Source organism: Microchirus variegatus, assembly GCF_963457635.1.
Source record: "Microchirus variegatus genome assembly, chromosome: 9".
Taxonomy (NCBI): Eukaryota; Metazoa; Chordata; class Actinopteri; order Pleuronectiformes; family Soleidae; genus Microchirus; species Microchirus variegatus.
Genome location: NC_139810.1, coordinates 27,907,858 through 27,932,293, shown reverse-complemented (window position 1 = coordinate 27,932,293; position 24,436 = coordinate 27,907,858). Strand labels below are relative to the sequence as shown.

General features: G+C 41.1%; 4 protein-coding genes across 5 annotated transcripts; 1 reads left to right on the top strand and 3 right to left on the bottom strand.

The window, feature by feature from the left end:
- Positions 1-2,815: 2,815 nt before the first annotated feature.
- Positions 2,816-6,568, bottom strand: LOC310932250 (chemokine-like protein TAFA-2; the record flags this gene model as incomplete). Its single annotated transcript, XM_083895543.1, has 4 exons — positions 2,816-2,827; positions 4,493-4,617; positions 4,784-4,942; positions 6,454-6,568. The coding sequence occupies 4 exons, from the start codon at positions 6,566-6,568 to the stop codon at positions 2,816-2,818; spliced, it is 411 nt and encodes a 136-aa protein (XP_083751669.1).
- A 2,225-nt stretch (positions 6,569-8,793) lies between these two features.
- LOC310931958 (NEDD8-activating enzyme E1 catalytic subunit) lies at positions 8,794-14,135 on the bottom strand. 2 transcript variants are annotated; one of them, XM_083895208.1, is made up of 18 exons: positions 14,099-14,135; positions 13,955-13,993; positions 13,251-13,374; positions 13,059-13,139; positions 12,883-12,965; positions 12,274-12,354; positions 12,143-12,186; positions 12,000-12,064; positions 11,739-11,894; positions 10,877-10,979; positions 10,662-10,772; positions 10,491-10,544; positions 9,992-10,028; positions 9,804-9,885; positions 9,603-9,703; positions 9,456-9,519; positions 9,306-9,360; positions 8,794-9,202 (listed from the first exon to the last, which is right to left on the bottom strand). In XM_083895208.1, exons 1-18 carry the CDS (start codon positions 14,116-14,118, stop codon positions 9,114-9,116), a joined length of 1,389 nt encoding a protein of 462 aa, XP_083751334.1. In that variant the 5' UTR covers positions 14,119-14,135; the 3' UTR covers positions 8,794-9,113. The 2 variants fall into 2 exon arrangements, with proteins under 2 accessions (XP_083751334.1, XP_083751335.1); XM_083895209.1 differs by having other exon boundaries at positions 13,931-13,993; positions 14,099-14,114.
- Positions 14,136-14,810: 675 nt separating this feature from the next.
- Positions 14,811-18,568, top strand: LOC310931590 (PRA1 family protein 3-like). The gene is made up of 3 exons (XM_083894784.1): positions 14,811-15,095; positions 15,964-16,181; positions 17,150-18,568. Exons 1-3 carry the CDS (start codon positions 14,914-14,916, stop codon positions 17,323-17,325), a joined length of 576 nt encoding a protein of 191 aa, XP_083750910.1. The 5' UTR covers positions 14,811-14,913; the 3' UTR covers positions 17,326-18,568.
- On the bottom strand, positions 17,529-21,551 carry LOC310931589 (leiomodin-3-like). The gene is made up of 3 exons (XM_083894783.1): positions 21,014-21,551; positions 19,255-20,922; positions 17,529-19,128 (listed from the first exon to the last, which is right to left on the bottom strand). Exons 1-3 carry the CDS (start codon positions 21,299-21,301, stop codon positions 19,081-19,083), a joined length of 2,004 nt encoding a protein of 667 aa, XP_083750909.1. The 5' UTR covers positions 21,302-21,551; the 3' UTR covers positions 17,529-19,080.
- Positions 21,552-24,436: the final 2,885 nt, after the last annotated feature.

The window sequence follows — 24,436 nt, the reverse complement described above, 5'->3', positions numbered from 1 at the left end:
GCGCTCCATCTGGTCACACAGTTTGAGCAGTTACATTTTTGAGTCAATCGTCTTCATTCTTGAATAAATGTTTAACAAAGGTTTTAAAAAAAAGCAGCTCATCGAAGATCTTGATATGTACTGCATGTATTAAACATGTATTCTGTGGTATCAGAAATCCAAGGTTATTTTGTCTGCTAATTGCTGCATGGAATGCACTTTATTGTCAGGAGTGTCTATTATTGTCTCCGCCTTTTACATCAATGCATTGCTAAGTCCTGGAGGTCTTTTCTAAACATTAATGTTAATCAAGGGAAAATCTATGTGAGTGACATCAACAGACAGGGGTTTTTCCACTGTGAATACACTGTTGTCAGCTGCATCACAAGCTTTAAAAGAAAAACAGCTACGATATACGTTACAAAGGTTTAAACGCTGTTTATGACGCTAACCGAAACAGAATCACAGTATTTACAACAGGGATCAGCAAGTAAATGTGGCCGAGGGCCAATTTTTTGTAAGCAGTTGAATATTTTGGCCAAAACATGGAATCTTCATCAGGCAAAGTGTCTTAAAACGTCTTCAGGCAGAAGCAAAAACCCACGTTTGCTGCCTTAAGCTAACAATTACAGACACATGCGCGTGAGACACGTACTCGTACTGTTAATGTTCATTGTGCATCATTTGAATTTTAAGAATTACTGCTTCTCTTTTTTTTTCCGAGCCTAACATATGTAGGTAGTTATTTTACGCTGTTAGCATGACAACAGCAGTGTTTTTATGTTTTATTTTTTATAAGCTCTAAACTCGATATGATTTGTTAAATAATCTGCCGGGTACCAGATACTGGTTTACAAGAGCAATAGTCATGTCTGTGAATCAATGCAAGAAGTCACAAAAAGGTGTGTAAATAACTCAGAAAGACAACATTGATTTAAGTCACTATGTAATTCTTCAAATTCTAACATCATTCATAACAACTCCTGACATTAAAGGGGACATATTTCGGCAAAATCAGCTTTTTAAGCATAAAAATCCTTATATTTGGGACTCTGGAGGTCCTATCAGTCGGCAAAGTGTGAAAAAAGATGACTCAGTCATGTTTTTGTGGTCCTCCTCAGTCTAAGTACAGGAGATGAAACACGCCAAGTTGACTTTCGCACTTATTGCTACGTCACAATGCGCTAAATTCCTGGAATTGTTGTCTCGCGGAGCTCCGCTTTGTCCGTAAAACAAGCGAGAGTGCTGGTGAGGGCGGGGTTATCAGAAAAACCGGAAGTCCGCGAAAAGTTTTATTCTTGGCTCCACAGTGCAGCACAGAGTTCTACACAAACTTCCAGCCTCAGAGGATTTATCTGTCCAGTGGATACATGTTAAATATGACGGCAATGTGCCTGCTAGAGCCTGCAAATGATCACTTTTCCAAATACTAACTGCTGTTAGCTCCCAGTAGCCTCTGTGGCTGATGTCATGGACATGTTCATTAGGACACCGGGGAACTAGGTTAACTTGGAGAAACAGGGTATACTATGACCCCTTTAAATATCAATTATGACCTGCAGTGATTTTACAAAAGCAAACCCGTGCGTGAAACGCTCGGAGAGGAATCCAGTCGCCACACAAAAACAGACGCGGTGCACGATTATGTTAAGTGAACGCCGAGCAAACAGTTTGGTTTTTTTCTGCCGCTTTCAACCGGCGCACAGTGTGTGGCGTGGATTCGAACCCGGCGCCTCGGATGAGACGATTTTGCAGTTTGCTGCGTGTTTGTCTTGTTAAAAATGTTGATAAATGAAAAGCAGAAAGCCAAAAAAACGGCACCGACAGGACGACGATGTGATGATAACGATGATATATAATAAAAACACATAAATGAATAACATTCCGATCCCCTCTTGAAGCCGTAGCGCTCGCTTCGAGGCAGAAAGCCCCCAATGTTTCCTTCATTATACCACGAGAGGAGTCCTCTCCACAGGAGCACTCAGTTTAGCGAGACAAACAAAAAGCATGATGTAAATACTCTCAGCAGTGAAGACGCTCCTCGTCTCTCTCTCCCTCCACAGCATTAGCATTTCAAACAGTCCTTGTTTTTGCATCAGGGCTTCATGCTTGTGTGCATGCCATCGCAGCGTTGCAGGTGGCGGCCTGGTCCAACCAGCGGAGTCGAGAAAAAGCAGCATGTGTGTGTGTGTGTTTGTGAGAACGCCGCTTTGTGCTTAGAACTCGTCCGAAGGGATGTGACCTCTTTATAGAGCCCCGGAGTAAGTATGTGGGACAGCATTGTCTACAAATGCTCCCATCATAAATTTCTCAGTATTTGTGGTCCTCTGCTTTGATCGGGGGAGGGGGGGGGGGGGGGGGGGAGTCACAAGCCCCCTGACTGGATTCACATTCTGCCTCATGAAAATCCACAAAATCTCTTTTTAAGTGTCTGCCAGCAGGCCCATCCAAACTTCGATTGAGTGAATCAAAATGTGCCCTGCATATCAAGCACTGGTACAATGATGCAGACTTCACTATAGTGTATATGATGTTTGGAACTGGGACAAAACGTATACTGCATCAGTTTTGTGTGTGTTTCTTTTTTTTTTTATCTTGAGTTAATTGCTAATAGCTTGCCCACTCGGCGGGATTAACCTCAACTGAAACGGCGTTCAAGCCAAATGGAATTAACATAACGAGTTACAGCAGTGTGAGACATAGTCAGCAGATAATTAAATCTATATTGTTCTTTAGTCTTTATCTGATGGTGCGTTCACTGCCTTCAGAGTCTTGCTGGAAGGTAAAGTGACTGCTGCAGGCCGGCCGGGCCAGGATGGTGGAGTTTCACTCTTGGCTACCGCGCCACCTATAACACAACAACACATACAACATTTAAAGGGCTGTTTGGCCCATTTTTTTTTCCACTTGGTCAAATGAAGAATAAAATCATTCTAAAGCTTATAATCGTTATGATGCTGCTGTGTTTGTTGAAATTCAAGAAAATTGTTGTCAAATTTAAATTCATCAGATCTTTTATAAACACAGTAAAGAGCAGTGTAGGGCTTTTATTTTCTTTGAATGAAGTGACTTTGACGTCGACTTTCTGGAAATAAGTATAAAATTTTTTTATTTTTTTTTGGGTGAAGTGGCCCTTTAATAAGTCAGTTTAATACATCCAAAAACATAATCTGTTTTAAGTTCAGTCCATAATTTACAATGACGTCAGTAATCCATAAAATGGGCCTAAACTAAAATAATACAATGATTTTCATCATTTTTATATCTCTATTAACAAAGAAAATACTTCATTTGTAGCGTACTCGTTTCGCTGCTTTCGGCGCCATCTTTGTTCTGTCAAAACACGCAATGCATTCTGGGTAGCCCTTGCTCCCAAGGGTGGTCTCGGAAAAAATCTCAATATTGAGGGCGATACGGCCCTTAAACTTGCCCCTCAACTTAATTTTTCTGAGAATCGGGACAGCACTTGGACTCGAGGGAGCATTTTTGAGATTGAGGGTTAAGCAAGGAATTGGAATTCACCCTAAGTGTCATGTGTGACATATTTATCAGTAACAATGCAACCTGATTTCATCATTGCAGCATTATGACATGTAGTGTGACTAACCGTCACGTTAAGCTGTCATTGTTACCGAGTCAACACCTAAGATGAATGAAGATTTAACCATCATTATCATTAGCTTACAGTACCCAGTTTCATCTGCTATGTGCTCGTGCTTGCATCACTTCAGTGGGGGAAAAACTCACAAAGGCTTTTTTATATCAGAGTTGAACTGAAGACACAGCCGGTTTTCGCTGCTTGTGTTATCATGAACTGCTTTTGGTTCAAGAACAGGCAGCTTGACAGGCATAGCAGCAGTAAAGGATAAAAACCTATTCTCTCCTATAGTTTATGCTTCTCTTCCATCGCGTAATCTGATCAGCCGCTCGACGACTGGGTAACCAGCGATCACTGGCTGCACACAGTGTGTTTCACTCAGGCAATCGCACATAAAGCAGTTCAAGGGGGAGAAAAAAAGCAACTTTTGAGAAAGTGCATCCTTCGGTCGTCAGATTTAATTACATGGGTTTTAGTTTTCGGCGCCGGTTCCTACGGCTTATTTCATGTTTGTCCTCTTGGCCCCCCCCCCCCCCCGTCATTTCCCCAGATTACAGAATTAGGGTTTCAGAGCCCACTCTTTCTGGTTTCGAGAGCAAAAGACGGTCGATGTGGCCAATGGGAGCGGGCGATTACGGGGCCGATTGTGGAGCATCGTAGGAGAGCTTATAGTCAAATAACGCTTTTATGAAGAGAGGTTCGCCACAAGACTGCGTTTATTCATTCATCTTCTACCACTTTATCCTCCACGTGAGGAGGAGGAGGAGGATGGAGGGGGGGGGGACAATCCCAGCTGACAAAACACAGGGGTACACACATTTCTATATATATCATGGCACTAAAGTACAGCCATGCGGTGTCTTTTTGCACGGTGCTCGTGCCACTGTGACTCGAGGCTAATGCAGGATTTCTCACCTTTGTGGTCTTCACTTTGTTCCCGGAGATGCATGACCAGCCAGTGAGGTCAGGGAGAACTCGGCACTCCTCCCCCTCCAGACACGGCTCCATTTTGCACCACCACTTTTGACGCACAATGGACGCTGGAGTGAAATATACCTCAGTTGAAGGTCACTTAAAAGACTAGAAACATATGAATGGTTTGAGGGGGAGTGGGGCTAGAACCCCAGAATCTACTTGGACAAATCCTATATTCACGTCACGTCAGTGTGTTTTTGTTTAAGTGAGGCTGGAAGAGGCTGATATTACCATCAACACAAGAGGGCAGCGCCCCCGTCGTCCCCGCCACCTGTCCTGGGAAGCAGGAGCACTTGACCGTTTGAGAGCGTTCCTCGATCTTGTTCTTGTTGCAGCAGCGGTGAGCGGCGACCACTTCACAAGTGCCCGTCCTCTCCTGCGATGATGACCCTGAAGAAGAAGAACATGGGGGTGACAATTTTTCATGTCACTTTGGCGTAAGTGTAAGTAGAGGTGGACTTGGAGGACTGCCGCCGTCAGAGATGACAGCACTGTAAGGGGGGTAAAAAAAAAAAATAAAAAAATTGCAAATTGATTTTCTGCCACTATTCAGTGACAAAAATACACACTAATCTTTGTGTCACCCTGATGACCAAATAGGCAAAGTGTGAGTCTGTGTGTTCTCACTTCTTCCTTTGGATTTCCATGAAGCTACAGCACCACCAAGTGGATAAAAAAAGGCTTAGCATTGATGTCACATGAGAGACAACGGGTCATTTATTTACCCAGAGTCTGTGAGTCTGTGATCACAAACTGAGCTGAAATAAAAGAAGCATATCAAAGAAAACGTTATGCTGATGTTTGTTTTTGTGATTTTTACAACACTAAAGACTTACATCTGCAAGAGAACAGGGATAAAGACAACAACGACAACAACAACAACAAAGGCTCAGACACACTTATTGATTTAGACTTGTATGGTCAGCACCTGCAGTGTGAAACACTTACCAATATGTATTTTAAAGGGTTTTGAGAATATCCAAATGTGACATATTGTAGATAAAATGTATCATAATTGTCATTATTATATCACAACCTATGTGATTTATGTTGTTATTAACGGGAAAAATAGTTATAATAGTGCTCACGATCTCATAATAAGGTGATGCTATAGTTAAAGGTGCCGTAATGGAAGAATGTGGCTTAAAAACGGTTACTACATTTAAATTCAAAATACTGAGGTCTTTTAGGTTTCGTTTTTTCCGACGTAACTGGCAACCCGTGGTTGCTCGGCAGCTGAGACTCTACTGACTGCAATGATTGGTAGACGGCCGTAGGTGGCGCCACATGCCAAAACATGATTTCAAAACATAAACACGATTTGCAGTCTGCAAAATATTTTTTTTTATGCAAATATTTTGTCTGTACTGTTGTTGTTGGTGAGTTCAGTTTGTTATATGAACATTATTCCTGAGTCTCTGTGACATATTAGGAGGATTTTACGGCCAGTTGCTTTAGATTTATTACATAATGCACCTTTAAGATGACATGAGAGCATTTTGAAATAAGGTCGACTTTGATGCTCATTTATTGCACTTTTACTTGTAAATGTGACACGATTTTGAATTTGAAGTATTTTTCCCCCGTTGTTTTTGTTTTTTATTGTCACTTCACGGTTATTATTACCACTGTAATGACACTAAAGTGTCATCCCTTTCTCCCACGTGACACTGCGGAGATTAAATACTCCTATTATGTGGGAAGAAGGAACAGTTTAGAGCATCTCTGCAAACAAAAGGCTTTGTTTTTTGGTTTTTTTCCCTCCGTGTCTGTAAACACACGAGTCTCAAGGTCTCGATGCTTTAACTCTGTGTGTAACAGGCGACCATGCTGGGTGACCAGGAGCCTTAATGAGTCCCTCAGGAGGGTGTGATTGGTCTGGTTGGGTCTGACACTATTACCTGTCTGTCCTCCGGAGCTTTGGTTGCCAGTGGACACTGGCTGGAAGCAGAAGCTTACTATCCAGAGAAGCAGGAGACCCAAGTGTAAAGGCCGAGCCTCTTTGATCAGCATCATGTTGCCTGAACAGGAGGAAAAAAAAAAAAAAGCGTTATTATCAGGACACTGTTTCTCCACAAGACGTGCAATCTCCAGATTTCTCCTGACTCCTGATATGTGGTTCATGGGATCACTGCATCTATTTGCTCCTCACATCCACTAAGCTGAGCCAAATCGAATGAAAGAAATGCCAACAAAAGCTCGATGGAGGCAGATGAGAGTGGGTCCTTGCACTCATTTCGCACACTCATATCATCCCTGCAGCTGTAAACATCTCCATCTCTATCTCTGCATTCAAAGCCAAACCCTCGCTGCGATGACACAAGTCATATCATCTACGTGATTCAGAAAGAAGCACATCTATATTAAACGATAAACACTGTGGGGGCTGCTGAGGGATTAAGAAACCGTGCGATTCACGGAAGAAAGCGTGACGTTCGGAAGTTTAAGTCGTTGCAAATAACAGTTTTCATTAGCAATGAATTTGTAATAGTCTCAGGGTAATCGATTAGAAATGTTTGAATTGAGCGACTGATTTACTGTTTGAGGTCAGGTGATAAAAACAACATGGATTCCTCGTTATTCAATACATAATGAACATAATTTTGGGGGAAAAAAACACAGAAGTTTCATCAACGACTTTAATTTTATCGCTCAAATACAAAACTCCATCACTAACGCTGGGTGATTTTTCCCTGAGATAATAAATACACCCAATAAAAAGTACTTAAAAACATGACATACATATAAAATACTTGACAAATTTGAGTTGTGTTCTTTTATTTTAAAGTGTGTCATGTCATCCTGAGGGAACCATATAGAAATGCTCCAAAATAACTGGAAAATTAAGAATTTGGGAACAAAACAACAACAACAACAACAACAAAATAATAATAATAATAATAATAATAATAATAATAATAATGAAGATAAAAACTTGGTTTTCATGAAAATCACATACATTTATTTGCTTGGGTGAACCCAGCGATGGTGTTCTAGGGTTAAATAAGGGAATAAAACACAATAGCATGGGAAATAAAGTGTTTTATGTTAATTAATGCGTTTTCACGCATGTTTTAATAAATAAATAACAACAGTGCATTGTCATATTTAACCTCTTACCTTTAGTCGGATTATTGTTGACACACATGAGAAGCAGCAGCTGAAACAGCCTCCATCTGTGTCTCTGTTTACATCATCCTCATCTTCTCATTGATGAGGAGACAAAAAAAAAAAGTTTGTCTCCGTTTCCGCCTTAACTTAAACAAACTTAAATTACAAATACTTAAAAATAAATAAAGTAAATAAAGTAAAATCGCGTGAGCGCGCGCCTCTGCTCCTCTTCCTGGAGTGTTGTTGTTGATGTTGATGATGATGATGATGATGTGCGCTCGCTCTCTGCAGCAGACTTATGGGATCATCATCACTCCCGGGGAGCAACAGCTCAGTGTCAGCTTGAAAATTTAAAAACTTAATCAAGACGGAAACCATCTGGACACAAGCGCGGGGACAATGTGCGGCCACTTTCATTAGCGCCATAAGAAGCTTAAAGTGAAGGAGGAGAGTGACGTGGACAGAAAGGATCAGCCGCGTTTAGAAAAAGGGCACAATGCCTTATTTATTTATTATTTATTATTTATTTGTTGTTTATGGGTAAATCCACTCCAATATGTGGATTGCTGAAACAGGCCTACACTGATCTTATAAAATGGTCGGACTAGTCCTTTGGCAGCGTCACTTTTTTTTAAAATTTAAATTATGGTTTCAGTTTATTTTGTTTTTTTCAATAAACAAAACATATTTGTCACTAGCCAACTAGTAAAGGAATGATATTACAATTTAAAATGCAATTCACACACATTTTAACCCTTAAAATGCCACATTGAATGTGAATTGTAAATAAAAAATAATCAGAAATGATGAGCTCCTCCTTGAGGTACATGAAAAATAAATCACTGGGACTGTAGGCTGGCAAGCAAAACAGCATTTTTTTAAGTGCAATAATGACACATTTTGAATTCACGATCATCCCAATCATGGGATTTTACCATGATCAACTTATTGTGAGTGCCTTTGTTCATAAAATCATATATTCCACCCCTATTTGTTACTGGAAACTGAATGTGTCGCAGGAGTAATCCAGGTCTTTCAGAATGAGGTGAAGCCGATCTGAAGCGAAGACGACTCAAAAAGGCCGGACCCACAACGACGATAGTAAAACTTTATTATTCGAGCATAGCGCACATTCTTATACTCTCGCCGTTGACATACAGGTAAATAAGCAACAATATTAGTCAGCATGGGTCAAATACGCAAAGAAGTAAACAACGTAATACGAAAAAAGAAAAAAACCCAAAACAAACTTAACTCATTTCTCATTCGTACAAGAAAACAATCCTATCGGACAAGTGAGAGTGTACTCATTTACATAATCACTGCCATGAAAAAAAAAAAAAAAAAAAAGATTCTGCTGCAACGACTGATGAAAGAAAACGCACGGCTTTTCATTCAGATTCAGTCCGTCTGTTATCAGTGCTCTAACCGTGCTGCCGTCACGGAGGTTTCAGGCGGAGAAATTGAGTTTGAAGAGAACCGTTTGGGGCGTGGTGACGTCTGCCACGGCCAGCTCCTGTCCGTCTGACAACCCCAGCTCTGAATCAGGAGGGGGGGGGGGAAAAAGAAAGAGCACGGGTGACGGAGGAAATATCTGCAGGTCAAACAACGTTTACAGTGGAGGACTGGCTTTTATTATTACCTTTTAGAGTCTTGCAGAGGTTTGGCCTGGTTCGTTCCTCAATGGATTTAACCGACTGGAATGAAAAAAAAAAAGAATTGTAGCTCAATCAGACTTAGTAATGAAGTGACTCGGTTCCATGATGCAACGATCAAAGAATATAAACATCACCTGCAAATATAGCGTCTTATTCTTCCCTTCCAGTGTTGTAGTGATAGCGGGAGATTCCATTTGCCTGGAACAACATGGAATAAATAGTCTTTAGAGGCTTGTTATTTCCCCCGCGGCATTGGACAAACATTTGTGCCGAACACTCACAGCGAAGCGTTCTCTGTCAGGTACTCTAAAACGTCCTGTAACTTGGCAGAAGGAGGGAACTGAAGGTCCTTAGGCACCAGGCTGCACGCTGAACAATTCTCCTGTAAATGATGTAAAGTACAAAGAGAAATCAGTTTGTTGTCCACACGGAGACAAGGAAGTGTTTAGTGTCCAGTTAGCGCGAAAAAAAACCCCACAAACCTTTCGCTCTGCTTCAAACGTGTAGGTGTATAGTCCGTCCACGTCGTTAAAGACCATGTAATTATTTAAAGGAATATACGCGCTGAAAGAAAGACAACATCTTGGGTTAGCGTCGTTCTCATTTTGTAAAAGCAATCGACGTATTTTAAAAATGAGAGAATCGGGGTGCGTGCTCTCGTGGCACCGACCTTGTAGCGATTTTAAAAACTTCAGTGGCGCACGCAGCTGTGGAGAACAAAAGTCAGAGTCAAATTAACTGAATCGTGTGATTTCTCAAGTGGGTAAATAGACTGTGCACCATAATCAGTGTGAGAAATGGAAACTTGAGCAGCATAACGATAACTACAGGTGGCTCAGTCAACCACCCATCCCATCAGGATATTTAAGCTCTGGTCTTTAACTTTTGTCACCAAAACACTGCTTCAGTGGGCTACTATTACTATTATTTTATTAAGAAAGGCAAAAAAAAGAAAATATTAAATCAAGGCACACTTGTGGAAGAGGTTGCTATTCATTTGGCTCGTTTTTCCTTCATTTTTCCTTTCTTTGTAACAATTGTGGCTTTTAAAATAGTGTTTATTTGTTTTTAAATTGCCTGCGTCTCCTCCTGACCCCCAGGATATTCCAAACAATCAATATTAAATTATAAAAACCCTTTCAAACAGCTAAAACAAAACAGTTTCATACCAGCGATAACAGCATTCGTCGATGCCACAGCAGGAATGATCCTCTTCACGACACCTGTGGCGGAACAAACAGTCACTTTGTCTTTTCTTTTTAAAAGCACAGTCTTGTCAATGCCACCTTTTTAACAAAAAACAAAAAACAAAATCTCTGTTTTAAATGACACATGTTCACCTTGAGTGAGTCTGTACGTCACTCCCGTTATGTTAAACTCTGCAGCTCTTTCTTGGGCTCGTTCAAACACCCACTGAATGTGCTCTGGATTGTCTCCGTCCAAGCCGCTGTCTATAGGAGGAGAGAGAAGAGCGAGGTTTTTGAGCCTGTGTTGAAATAATGCAGACGGGTGTACACATATATATATATACGAATATGAAAGAATATCAGTTTACCTCCGAATGGATTTTCTTTTGGCCACTGCAAGATTCTGGCATATTCGATGCAATGTTCTGGGAGCCTTGGCATTGACGCGATGGTGCACATGGGGAAATTAATCTGTGGGATGTAAAAAAAAAAAAAAAAACATATATATATATAAAGGTAAAAGATGTAGCACTAAACTTGTTTGAAGAGAAATGACTACATCAAAACCATGTTTTCATTTTATGTCTTTCATTTATTTCCTGTCTGTTTGGGTGAGATACTTGGTGCACTGCTGTGCCTTTAACTGCACATTCTTTCCAAGAAACACGTTTGGGTTTCACAGACTTCTTCGTCTTCTTTTCTTTGCCCTGTTTGGCAGTTTCCTATTTCCATCAGGTGACAAGTCTTATTTTTTTCCTCCCCCCCCCCCCCACCCCCAACATAAACAGATGCTGCAGACGGACATGTAAACTATCACCTTCACAGCCTTTTTTTTCCTCCTCCCCGTCAACGAACAAGCTCAACAACAAATGTGAAAATGATTCTTTAACCCATCAGGTGAATTTAATTTGATGAATTTTTTTGTATTTATACTTGGGGGTGGGCAAAAGATAAGATTACTAAAACGACTGATGATTGTGTGTCTTTATCCTTCAAAATCATATGGTGCACACTTTGCTTTTAGTCTAAATCTGTGTTTACAGGATGTATAAAGCAATTGTAGGTTTACATTTGTATTTACTTTTGAACCTGTGATGTTGGGCTGTAGAGTCAGGAGGAGGAGGAAAGCAATAGTCCCAATATAACACACATGAATGTGCCCACAACAGCAGTGTTTCACAGCCCTGTTACCAGGTTCAGGTTGAATGGCTAAAGTCTAAAAACACCGACCTGTGGCGGGTACAGCTCCAGGGTGCAGTCGATGCATGCGGTCATGCCGGGCAGAATGACACGCGCGTTTCCTTTAAAGCCCTCTGTTCCTCCGTCGATGAGGGGAATGATGGAGCTGGGATCCGGGACTCCGTCTTCATAACTCAGGAGGGATATCTATTTCGAAAAAAATGCAGCACAACTCAAATTAGTCATGTTACGCTCACACACACACACACACACACACTTCTAATTTATAAAAGATGGATTTCTCATCTCTACCAGCATCCCGTTCATCCAGCGCCTGGCAATAATGGAGTCCAGTCCGCAGACGATGATGTGGAACTCTGCAAAAACAAGATGAGTGGGTTGAATAATCTGATATTAGAAAATTATAATATGACTTATAATAAACACAGACTTACGCCTGTAGAAGGACTCATCAAAGTCTTGGATCTTTTTAAAGTGACTGGATGTTATTATTAATATTAAGGAATTAAAATGACGATTGACAACTGTTTTATTTCATTTTCACTGAACTAACAACAAAGGATACGGGACGACTTCACAACCAGGAATCCGACAGTTTACAAATTCAGCAGCCACGTCGGCCTTTGGTCGTCCAACATCTTTGGGCCTTAAATCAAAAGACGTCGATTTGATCATACAGTAATGCAACAACAATTTGGTGTTAACTTTTAAAAGAATAATTGATCACAGACACTACAGCGTGGATACAGATGGTTATTTAATCAATTTCAGTTGAGCAATATGGAAATGATTTATGGTAATAATAACGTGAAAAAACATTTGCAAAGCGAGTTGAATTTGGCTTTTATTAAACTACTGTGTGATGACCCCTCCCTATCCTTAGGATGCTGGCCTTTTCTCTCTCCTTCAGGCTGAGGGAGGCGGGGTCATCATTAAGGTGATGAGCTACACCTGGACCACGACACCACATGGTTTAAAAACCTTCTTTTTGCCAGTCATCTGGTTCTCACACACCATCAGTGTGGGCCTCTGCAACTCTGTCCGTTTTGTTTTTGTTTTATGCGTCCTTACACGCCTGCACCAACTGACACTGATGCATATTTTTCATTTTTGTTGCTGCTTAAGGGCTGGGCTGTAGTAATTGTGTGGAGAGAAATTGAGGCGTGTAACCTACCTGAAAAGAAACTGTCTGTTGAGGTTGGACACATCAATAGTATCCATATCAACCACGTGAATTAGGCGAAATCCAGACAGAGCCTGAAACACAAGAGTTTAAATTTTAAACCATTGTGTTTTCTCTTGCCTAAACTAACTATATTAATATAAAATGAAGATTAAAAAGTTTCCTACCAGATTTTTGAGGAGCTCACATCCGAGTCCTCCTGCGCCGATGACCAGAATCTTACAGGTCTCCAACAAAAACTGTAACGACTGGCAACGAGAGAAGCGTTAAAATGGTCGTGAACCGCACACTTAATAAAACATGAACATAATCCATGGCGAGGTGAAGTCAAAGCTTTAGTGTTGTGTTTCAAGTGTCACCTCAGTGCCTGGCTCAAAGTCAGGATGGGTGAACGGGCCGGATCGCTCCAAAAACTTCTTCACGTGATTCCACCGGCCATCCCATTCGCAACCAGTGTCCATGTGTGCAGCATCTACAGCCATTCTGGACACACAATACACCAGGATACACTGAACTCTCCAAATTAGAAAACGTTCATTCATTTTTACACACAAAGGATCCAACTGTAGAAGTTATTATTATTGTTGTTTTCACTTTCATTTCAGACTTGTATTGTCTTGCACTGTACTGGCAGAAAGCATGCAGTGTCCCAATTCAAAACATTCATACTCGTGGCCTATATACTTCAAATTAGCGGTATATTGTTTAGCATTACGTTTCAAACACATTATTTGATAATGTGAATGATTGTGATGTTGTTTTATCAGTTTAAACATGGACTAAATCCCTCCACTGGTTAAATATGTGTTATTAACTAGGTGCACAGCTCCATTGTGCTGCTAATGATGGATGCAGTGCATGGTCAGGGTTATTTATGTTCGACACTGATATTCGATTTAGTTGTGTTTATTACTGAACAAAACAAAGAGCTAAATGGTTTATTTAAGAGTTGCCCATTGCTAAGATGTTTATCCTGGACTGTCCTGGCCCAGCAGTCGCCGCTCACTGTGCAACGCAAAACCTGCTACCAGTCAGACACCTTTATTTAGCATTCGTCACTAACTTCTCGGTCAGGTCCTCTATTCGCCTTCTTTTCTTCTCCCTGGAAGAAATAAAGGGAAAGCGGTGTTCATACGCGGCGTGTTGACGACACACCGCGAAGGTTTCGGTGTTGTAAAATTATATTTTTTTGTCCATTGAGACTTACGGCTCCTCGGCATCCGCCATACTTTCACGGTCCCATGTCCTCGATTCTGACTGCTGTGTTCGCGAGAGTCAAGGCTGCGCACGGAGGTGCAGCCAGGCGCACTACTTCCGCTGTCGAAAGCACATGTTGTCGTTTCGCATAGTCAAATAAACAGGGGGAAAAAAAATAACGTTTTGTACTTTAATTTATTGATTTGTTGTTTTATCTATACCAATAAATAACTCGAATAATTGTATCACTACATTAGTACGGAAGAGGATTAGGGCCACATGTAAAAAATTTGAGAAAAAGCCTGACTTCTGAGATTAAAGTCAGAATCCTGCTTTCCCCAAAAAAATACAAAAAATCTCTTCCTAACACAATGGAGGAATGGAGCACAAAAGATCGCAATTTTTAATTATTATTCAATTCAGAACTCAGATTTTTCAGTTCTTAAATGTGCATATTTTCCACGAGTACACCTTGCTCTGTATTACGAGGAAATAATAATAATAATTAGTATCACAACAACAACAATAATAATAATAATAATAATAATAATAATAATAATAATAATAATAATAATAATAATAATAATAATAATAATAATAATAACCTATTTCACTATTGTAATCCTGCGCATTTTAGGACGCAAGACTCAGCTCCAAGCACTTCCTCGAGATGAGGAATCTCGCGAGATCTTCCGAGCAGTTGCGTTTGACTTCGCTTCTCGCTGCGAGAGCACAGACGAGATCATCAGCTGATCTGTCAAAAATATTACGCAGCCCGTGTGGGTATGTTTGTATTCGTGTGGCCGTAATCAACACGTTGAAGCCATGGCTGCCAAGATGGAGCTTGCGCCCCTCAGACCGTGGGACGATTTCTACCCGGGGCCGGACCGCTTCGCCAAGCCCGAGTTCGGAGATTTGGCCAAGTGGAACAACAGAGTGATTAGTAACCTCATGTACTACCAGACAAATTACTTCGCAGCGGCTGTGGTGGTGTTCGTCATCGTTGGGTGAGTTCTGGCAGTAGCATGCTAACGCAGCCATGCTAGCATGGGTGTATCTGTGTTTAATTAGCCTACATACCGTTTACCCGCACCCATCATGGACAACGCAGGCTATTTCCGTAAGCATTGTTCTGCCAACGTCCATTTCACTGTGACTCTGCCCTCTTTGTTGGCCTTTTAACATCTACTTTCTAAATATACAGCGGCCAACAGTCACATGAGTGTAAAAACACTATTTATTATCCTGTTTATGTTGAAAACAATGTTGCATGCTATGCTAAGTGTTTGTCTCACTCACTTGAGGTTTTAGGCCCCAACATTTAGCAAGATGTGTACATTCTGTACATTACATGGAGCACAGTGTCAAAGGAATCATTGAAATTAAAATAATAAAATGAATAATAAATAATAATGAAATATAATCACAATTCTTCTTCAGAGCAAATAATACACACACAGGGCTATTTATTATAATAAAAACAATACATAAACTCACCTTTTTATACTTGATAAAACATTGTTTTTGTTCAAGAATGTAAGTAAATAACTATAATTTGAGAAATAATAATGTGCTTTGCTATTTTTTTCTTATGCAGTTGAAGAGCTTCTACATACTGGTGTATTAACTTACAGAAACATACAAATTATTATGATAATTACCAGTGCTATTAATATAGAGCAGCTGTGGCTTTGGGTGGCAGTCTAATAAATCTTTTAAGCACTGTATGCTTTGAATAATTTGTTAAATGGGATATTTTTTCTCTCTGGAGACACTGCTTTAAAGTGGCCACATTGTTGTTAACCCCAGCAGCAGGTTATGAATACAATCTTCCACCGTATGTGAGCGACTAATGACATATCATTTCTGCTACAGGTTCCTGAACCCGTTTGGCATGTTCCTGGGAGGAGCTGTGGTGACTCTGGTCTTCATGGGCTCAGTGTGGGCTGGAGAGAACAAAGCCATCGTCAAGAACTTCAAAAGGAAGAACCCCACCCTGTTTGTCGTTGGGGTTATGGTCACCAGCTACTTTCTGCTGTCGCTTTGTGGAGGTGTCATGGTATTCATCTTTGGCATCACCTTTCCTTTGTTGTGTAAGTATCTGTATGTTTTGCTATTGTAGACTGTCAGATATCCCATAGTTTGGGCCTCTTTATATTAGAAAAGTTGTTTAAAGTCCATTTTTCATGATTCAAATTAGATGGTGGAATTCTAGACATTTGCTGATTCCTTATGGGCAGCCAGTTCTGTGGAAACCCCAAAACAGATGGAAATATGCACTGTTAGTGCCAAGTTACCAAGGTTTTTAACCACTTGAAAGCCCCTGAACACTATATTAAGTTGTGACAAAGAAAAGTGAGACCTATAAGGATGTTGTAATACACAGTATTAGTAAATGAATAGATTTAATGGTGGATTTCAACTTGCTGATTTCCTCACAGCCTATTTCAAAACCTTTCTTGGCCACTGTTACATGACAGAAAGTGGTGGTGAGTCACACAGGGATGAATGAGTGAGTTTTTTTTTTCTGTGGTCGTGAACAAGATTTTCCAAACACTGACTCATTGTAGGAACTGAACATAATGTACAGTATTGCTGTACAGTAAAGTCGGCACTGCACTGCAGGGTGTCCTGTGCTGTAATTAAGAGCCAAAGGTCTGGAGTTGGAGTCAAAAGGTTTCGACGGCGTGGTTTAGATAAATGGTGGTTTGATTCATTAGAGCAAATATAGCAGCTCCGACGTGGCGGCAGATTGACACGGGAGATTGTTCACTTCCCTAGAGGCTTGACCACTGCTACTTGTGTTGTTGCGTTGCCATGTGTTGTTGATTTGGACAGAACTACATTTAAAGACTGATGTCATGCATGCAGTATCTGCCTGCCATGGGAATAACAGATATGCCTATCCTCACACTTGCTTTCTGAGTATCACATTTAGTTTTGAAGAATTTCCAAAGATGTATTGTGGACAGAATGACCTATACTGTTTGAGACGTTCAAATACTTGTTGTTGTTGTTTTTTTTTTTCTTACATTTTAAAACAAACTTTCTGTCACTGTAGTAATCCTGATCCACGCCTCCCTGAGACTGCGCAACATGAAGAACAGAATGGAGAACAAGATGGAAGGTGCTGGGCTGAAAAAAACTCCCATGGGCATCATCATGGACCTTCTGGATCAACAGGAGGAGAAAATGAACAAGATTCAGGATTTCCTTGAAAGCAAAATGAAGGAGTAAAAAAGGTCAAGCTTAGAGCGAAGAGAATTGAACGTCGTACAGTATGGATTTAGGTTTTCTCAGCATTATCCCATTGATTAAGTTCTTATCCCCCCCCCCCCCCCCCCACATACACACACACACACAGTACATGTCAAGTTACTGAAGTTTGCTTTTGCATACTTATTATCCATGTACTTTATTTATACATTCGTTTGTATTAGTTTAAACTAATCAGAGAGGCACTTAAAACATGATTATTATTGGATTTGCACACACACACACACCATTGAGCACTGGATGCTAAGATGCACTGGGTGAACAAAGGTTAGTGAAGGTTTGAGCATTCCTGTGTATAATTAAAAAAAACGGCGATTTCCCCCTGTTGACGACACACTTTTGAGTGTTTACAAAAGAGAGCCTAACGTGTCATCACAATCCAATCAGATAACGGTTATGTCCTTTCATTTCGCTACCTCAAGTCACGCATGCAAAATTCTCGTTAACTGTTATCTGCTTTAATCGACAGCAATAACTATCGTCGCGCTATTTCAGGAGCTGTATAAAATCTGATCTGAGATCAGTTTGCTTCTAGGCTAGATATACGATTACACTGCCTGACTAATAATCCTCGGCGTTTAAGATAATAAGCGTTGTCAAACATTTTGTGCACACAGTTGCTGACCATAGAGGCCGTCCCGATGTGTAGCCCCTCTGACCACAGCTATGCAATATTGAAAAATGAATGGCAAGTGCAGCTTTATTGTTTACATATTGTCATGTTATTAACTTGTATGTTGTTATCCCTTTTATTATCACAGTATAGCATGCAGTAATGAATACAATGGCTGCAGATTAGAAACATACATACATAACTACGATAACGAGGCAAAAATATTGATTAAATTAAGATTTTGTTTCTTCGTCATTAGGAAATACTGGACTCGATACATCTCATACTGTTCCCCCTTCCTTTTAAAAACCAAATGAAATCTGTCATCTGTGATATGTGTATAACACTGACACTCCTGATAGTAAAAAGCAGTTGTTGAACCATTGCTTTTTTTTCGCTCCTTGACTGCAGTTTGTGCATGCTTACCTCACAAATGGCGGTCCGGATGGATTGTGTATGAAAGCTATAAGTATATTATATATGTTTTTCATTTGACTTTTTCATTTTTTTTTTGAGAAGCGAGGATGAAACCACAGACCTGGACATAAAACCTGGCTGTCCTATGTAAAACAAATAAAGATAATAATACAATTTATATAACTGTCATTTATTTCTTGCTTTCATGGGTTTTTATTTCAGCTTATAGTACTAATTCACCCTCCCAAACTGTGTTATTTCATTACTTCACTCTGTCAGGATTGGCCTCAGCAACTACTACTTTTTGTGGAAAAAATGATCATTTGTAAAAACATTTAGTTTGACACTCGCTGTTCCAATGTATTGTAGTTATGATTTAAAAGGAAGAAATTAATCCCCGGGCAAGGAGCAAAGTTGTTTTTAATAGCAAAAGGTTAATTACATGAACTGAATTGCTCCATAGTAAATCATTCACAATTAAAATAAATCAAACAAACCAACTCAATTACTTCAAAGCATTAATTAAAAAAATAGGCTGTATTGGTGATGCACTCTTAATTCTACATTCATGAGTTCCCAAACTCAACACACTATTAATTTACACATGAATAAGGCAACTAATGCTAAATATGTTTAAAGTAAACACAACATAATGGTGAAAACATACAGTTAGCTGAGCTATAACCTCAGAAGAGACTCGTTTCGCTTGATTCCAGTTCTTTGGGAAGCGGCACCTGCAAACAGGACACACAGTAAACACAAATATCATCTGATACTGGGACACTCTGTTGGCAGTTCAACAATGATATGGGACAGATAGATGCAGCGATGACAGATCAGCACCCACATGAGATACTCACAGCTTTGAGATAGGCCACGTTGCTCTTTTTGATCTCATCCAGAAGATGATCACGTGGCGTGAGGTCGACCTTTGCTGGTTCTCGTCTGCGCGGGACGGGCTTCAAAGTCTTAATGACTTCGGTCAGGTTGGGTTTTCCGTCCGTCGTCTCTTTGCTGCCTGCATCCTTCGCTCTGGGGGTCTTCTTCAGCTGGAAACTGGCCCTGGCTGGCCCCTTGTTGTCCCTTGGGTCCTGGTCCAGAAATGGATCACGTTTCTTGGGTGTTCTCTTGAGCTGCACGTTCCTCAAAGGACTCGCCGGTTCAGCGCTGGATTGTTTGGAAATGCTTTTCTGTTTGATCTGCTTCTGAGGCTGCTGCTTCTGAGGCTGCTCCCTCCTTTGCTGCTCCTTTTGCGGCACCTTTTGCTCTGCTGTGAGGTGTGTTTGAGGCACAGCACCGAGTGCCGACGTGGGCGGGACAAGCCCATGCTCCTGTAGGAGTTCTAGGGTAGGCAAGTACCCCAGCATCTCGAGTAAACCAGCAGGCAGGTTCAGACTGTTCTCATACATCTGCATCAGCTCCTTCTGCTCCTTCAGTTGCTGCAGCTTCTGCTCCTCCTTCCTCAGTTGCCGCTGTCGGTCGAGGTTACGAGTCAACAAGTTGGTGACCACCATCCTGGGTCCCGGCTGCTCAAAGTGGTAGCCCATCTTCAGGAGGGTGTTATTGGCCTTGAGCAAACGCGAGATCTCCATCTCGGCGTGGTGACCCAGCATGTGCCGCTGGTTGTGAAACCGCAGCTCCGTGAGCGTCTCGTTGAACTGGAGGCAGCGGATGATCGCGACGATGCCTTTCCCCGTCACGAAGTTGGACTCGATGTTCAGAGTGGTGATGCTGCGGTTCTCTCGCAGCATGTTGGCCAGGTTGAAAGCGATGTTTTCATCCACGCCCGTGTTGGCTATGCTGAACGTTTTGACGTGTTTGTTCTTCTTCAAGGCGTTGACGTAGTCCAGGAGCATCTCTTTGGGAATGTTCTCGATGTTGTTGAGGTTCACCTCGGTAACCGACGGGTTGTTGTTGCGCATCTTGTCCAGCGTCGACTCCAAGTTTGTCTCGTTCCCCGAAGGCCTCGACGTCATTTTGATATTATTCAGGGCCAAGTTGGGAATTTTCAATTTGTTGATTTTTTTCGGTGGGAGCTTATCGCCAGTTTCATTTTCCTCTGGTGCTTCTGGGGCTTCTTTAGGAGGCAAAGTGTCTTTTTGCTCTTCAACTTGAGATGCACTGTGTTCAGAAGCTGAGCTCTCGTCGTCGTTTGCCTCATTTGTATCCGTGTTGTTCTTTGTTAATGTTTCTGTATTGTGATCTTGAGGATCCACACCGTTCTCCGTATCTTCACGTTTCTCCGTATCTTCACGTTTCTCCGTATCTTCTCGTTTCTCTGTATCTTCACGTTTCTCTTTATTCACTGGAAGCTTCACCTCTAAATTATCCTCCGCAACCACCTGTTTGTCATCTTCACTCCTCTCATCGACTTCTTCGATAATTTCCTCAATGATCTCCTCGACGATTTCCTCTCCATTGGCACCGTCTACAACCTCTTCCTCAACCACTTCCTCTATCACTTCGCATCTCACAACCTCTGTGTTTTCTTCTTTTTCCTTCCTTTCAGCTTCCTCCTTCAGAGTTTTCTAATCAACACAATACATCACAACATCAAGATTAGAATCTAACAGTAGAGTTTATTTTGTAAAAAAATCTAATTTTGATAGCCTACGTTACCTCACTGGGCAGCAGAGTAGCAGGCACTCTCTCTTCCTCCACCATGCGCTTGGACTCTTTCTCCCAGTAGAGGTAGTCGACCAGGGATCTGTGGTCGAACGTCCCCGTCGGAGGCTTTTCTGTCTGGTCCTTCTGTCTCTGTCCGACTGGTACGGTCTCATCTGGGGCAATAATAACATCCATCTCACTCTGAAGCTCCTGAAGTTCCTCCGGCGAAAGCATAGCCAGGAGTTCGTCCTCATCAATGTCTTCTTCATTGAGGTCGTCATTGTCTCTACCGTCTGACATATTTGCGGGTCTGTAGTTTCTTTGTTCTTCTTGTATATATATATATATATTTTAAAAAAAGGGGAATGAGTTCCTGTCTGTTCCGGTCTATGACTCAGGACAGAGCAAAATGGAGAGGGCTCTGGCTTTGACTTCAGCTACAAACCCTTTGCGTCTGCCTCCTGTGGAGTCTAAAATTAAACCCCCGTCAACTGCATGGAAGATATTTAAAGTACAAGCAGGGGAAAGACATGTTAACATTCTCTTTTCAGCACCCCCCTCCTCCTGCCTGCTGGCCTGGTCATCGGGATCTTCTGGGTTGACAGATGCTTCAGGAAAGTGCGGGATTGACAGTAGCAGGTGGACCATTTCCATGGGCCTGTTGGTGTGGAGGTTGGGGGGGGGGGGGGGTTTAGACATTGAACTGCACACAGAGCTCTCCAAAAGACAGAAGACTCTGTAAGTGCACGATGACAACAAACACATGAGCCAGACGGGATAGTTTTTCTTTCGGGGAAGGGACCCTCACAGTTGAAGGGAAGATGCTAAGACATTGAGGTCTGTAATTTCATAGTTTGACCTTTTTACATCTTTGCAGAGTAGATACAGAGGATTTACATCAGTCTTAACGATATACATTTCTCTCACTATCTTACATTTCATCGGCATGGCACTGCTTGGGTTGGAAAATGATGGCAGGTCTAGTCTATGGGTATGTACTATACACTCTTAGAAATAAGGGTTCCAAAAGGGTCCTTCTACAAGGGGCTGAGGTTCTACCTGGAACCATTTGCTTCTGAAAGACCCTTTCACGAAGAAAGGGTTTTTCAAGGGTTCTTGGTAACACTAATGGTTCTAGTAAGAACACGTTTGATCCAGAGAACCCTTGAAAACCCCTTTCCTGAATAAAGGGTTTTAAAAGGGTTCTTGGTGGAACCCTCCAAAAGGGTTCCAGGTAGAACCTTGGAGCCAAAAAGGGTTCTCCTATGAGGACAAGCCGTAGAACCTTATGGTTCTACTTAGCACTTTTATGTCTAAGAGTGTAGATTCTAGGGAAAACATCCAACTATACCTTTGAGTCGGGTCTCAAACTGCCAACTAAGTAGAAAGAAAGTCAAACTTTTTGAGAAAATTATACATTTTCCAATGATATTTCATACAATTTTTCCATGGAACAATAACTAATTCACAATATTAACTTTCTTATGCTGCAAAATGACTTTATTATAAATAAACATGGATAATTAAGTTATTATAACTTGATATTACGCGGTCGGGCTGCATGAAATTGATTGGGGGGTGGGGTCAAATTTGAGACGTCTGCTTTTAGGGTTTACTCACTTCCTTAATAACAAAACCTGAGCTGGTTGTTTACCGTCCACACAAGAAAGTGACCACGTTCATGTCTGTGTCACACAAGTGTTTATTCACATCCTTGTTCCTAGTGGAAAATATTTTATGACAACATCTAACAACATATCTCTACACACTGACTGTACAAATATGAGGGGGGGGAAGAGATAAGGAGACAGAAGGAGATAAAATGTTTTTTTGTTGTTTTTTTTTAACAGCAGTGGTCTTCAGTTAATATAAAAAAGAAGTCATTATCAAAAGATCTATGTTCTCACCATGCATTTGAAAACACTACGGCACCAACATGGACAAATGCTCTATAAACAATATTGACATAATACATTCTGATTCAAAGATTAAAGAACGTCAGACGTGGAAATTCATAGAGTACACAGTCGGCTCTGACGGTGATCGAGTCATTTGTGAACATTTCAAGCTCGGAGTTTGTTTCCAATTTGGATGTTACAGCATATTTACGAATATTATTTTTCCGAGAAAAGGTCGTGATAATCATTAAAATTCTTTAGTCTACTGTTTCGTAGAAGACAGTAGCCGTGGAATTGGATTTGGTAACAACACGTCGTCTGTTTTTTTTCTTTTTCATCTTAAATACACAATCACATTTGAATCCAGTCCATTTATCTTTTTTATTTTATTTTTTTTTTAACACATTCTCATCCACCTGTACAGTTCATCCGATCCAAGGCACATGGGAAAGTCATTCAAGAGTGTTATCACTGTGTTTCCGAGGTTACTTTCACACGAGGACAGCTGGCGTACGCACAAAGAAGACTGCCACGGATAGAACATCTCCCATGGTGGAGTTATGGCTGCCAAGTCTGTGTTCACCCTGTGTTTTCAACTTCATCCCTTTCATGTGCTGCTGGGCTGCTGGGCCACTCCCCCCCCCCTCGCCCCCGGTTTCCTTTGTGCCAAAAAATTCGATTTGGTCCTTTTTTTTTTAGCGGATGCTCATGTAGCTTCCATCCATTCGAAACCTGTATGGGAAATGACACAAGGACACGTCAACACGACTGGACGCTGCGTCTGGCTGAGAACAACGAACACGTGATTGAATCTTGTGATAGAACTGAGGGATGGAAATGCAACACACCACAGTCACATGGCAACCTTCCTACTTTTGAACCACCACCAAGTTGTTTGGTGAACTTTAAATGAGTTGGAATGTTGGAAAAACTACTGACTTTCTTCATGTTCTGTGTCTTATTTTGTTTCGCTTCCTGTTTTGCTGTGCAATTGTCTTTGGCTTTGTGTGTTTCAGGAGGTTGGCCCGGTCGGCTGGGCGGAGTCTCTGAGTTTCACACCTGCAACCCATGATCTCATCACCTGCTGCTTCATATACTCTGGTTTTCCTTTCACTCCTTGCCAGTGTGTCCCGTCTCCACACACGGCACCAGACCTCCTCAGTGCTTTACTTGTAGATTTCTATGAGACCAACTAAGTGTTTGTTCTTTTGTTACTTGACCTCTACGCTAAACTCTCATGTTTCTGTTTTACTTGTAGTTTAACTGACTCAGAGCTCTTGGATTTTTTCAAGAAGCAAGTTTGACTTCCGCTTATTTGGGTTCAGTTAGTGTTTACTTTTTATTTTTATTAATTTCTCGCACAAATCTCATACTTGTGTGTAACCAAAGGTTATTTCACACATCTATTGTTTTGGTTTATAAGCAGGATTATACATTTTCCAACAAGTTGTGTATCAAATGAATTTCTACTTCTTTTCTTTTATACGTCAACTATTTGAACAAGAGTGGTCATTGCCCACTAGTGGTTAATGAAGGT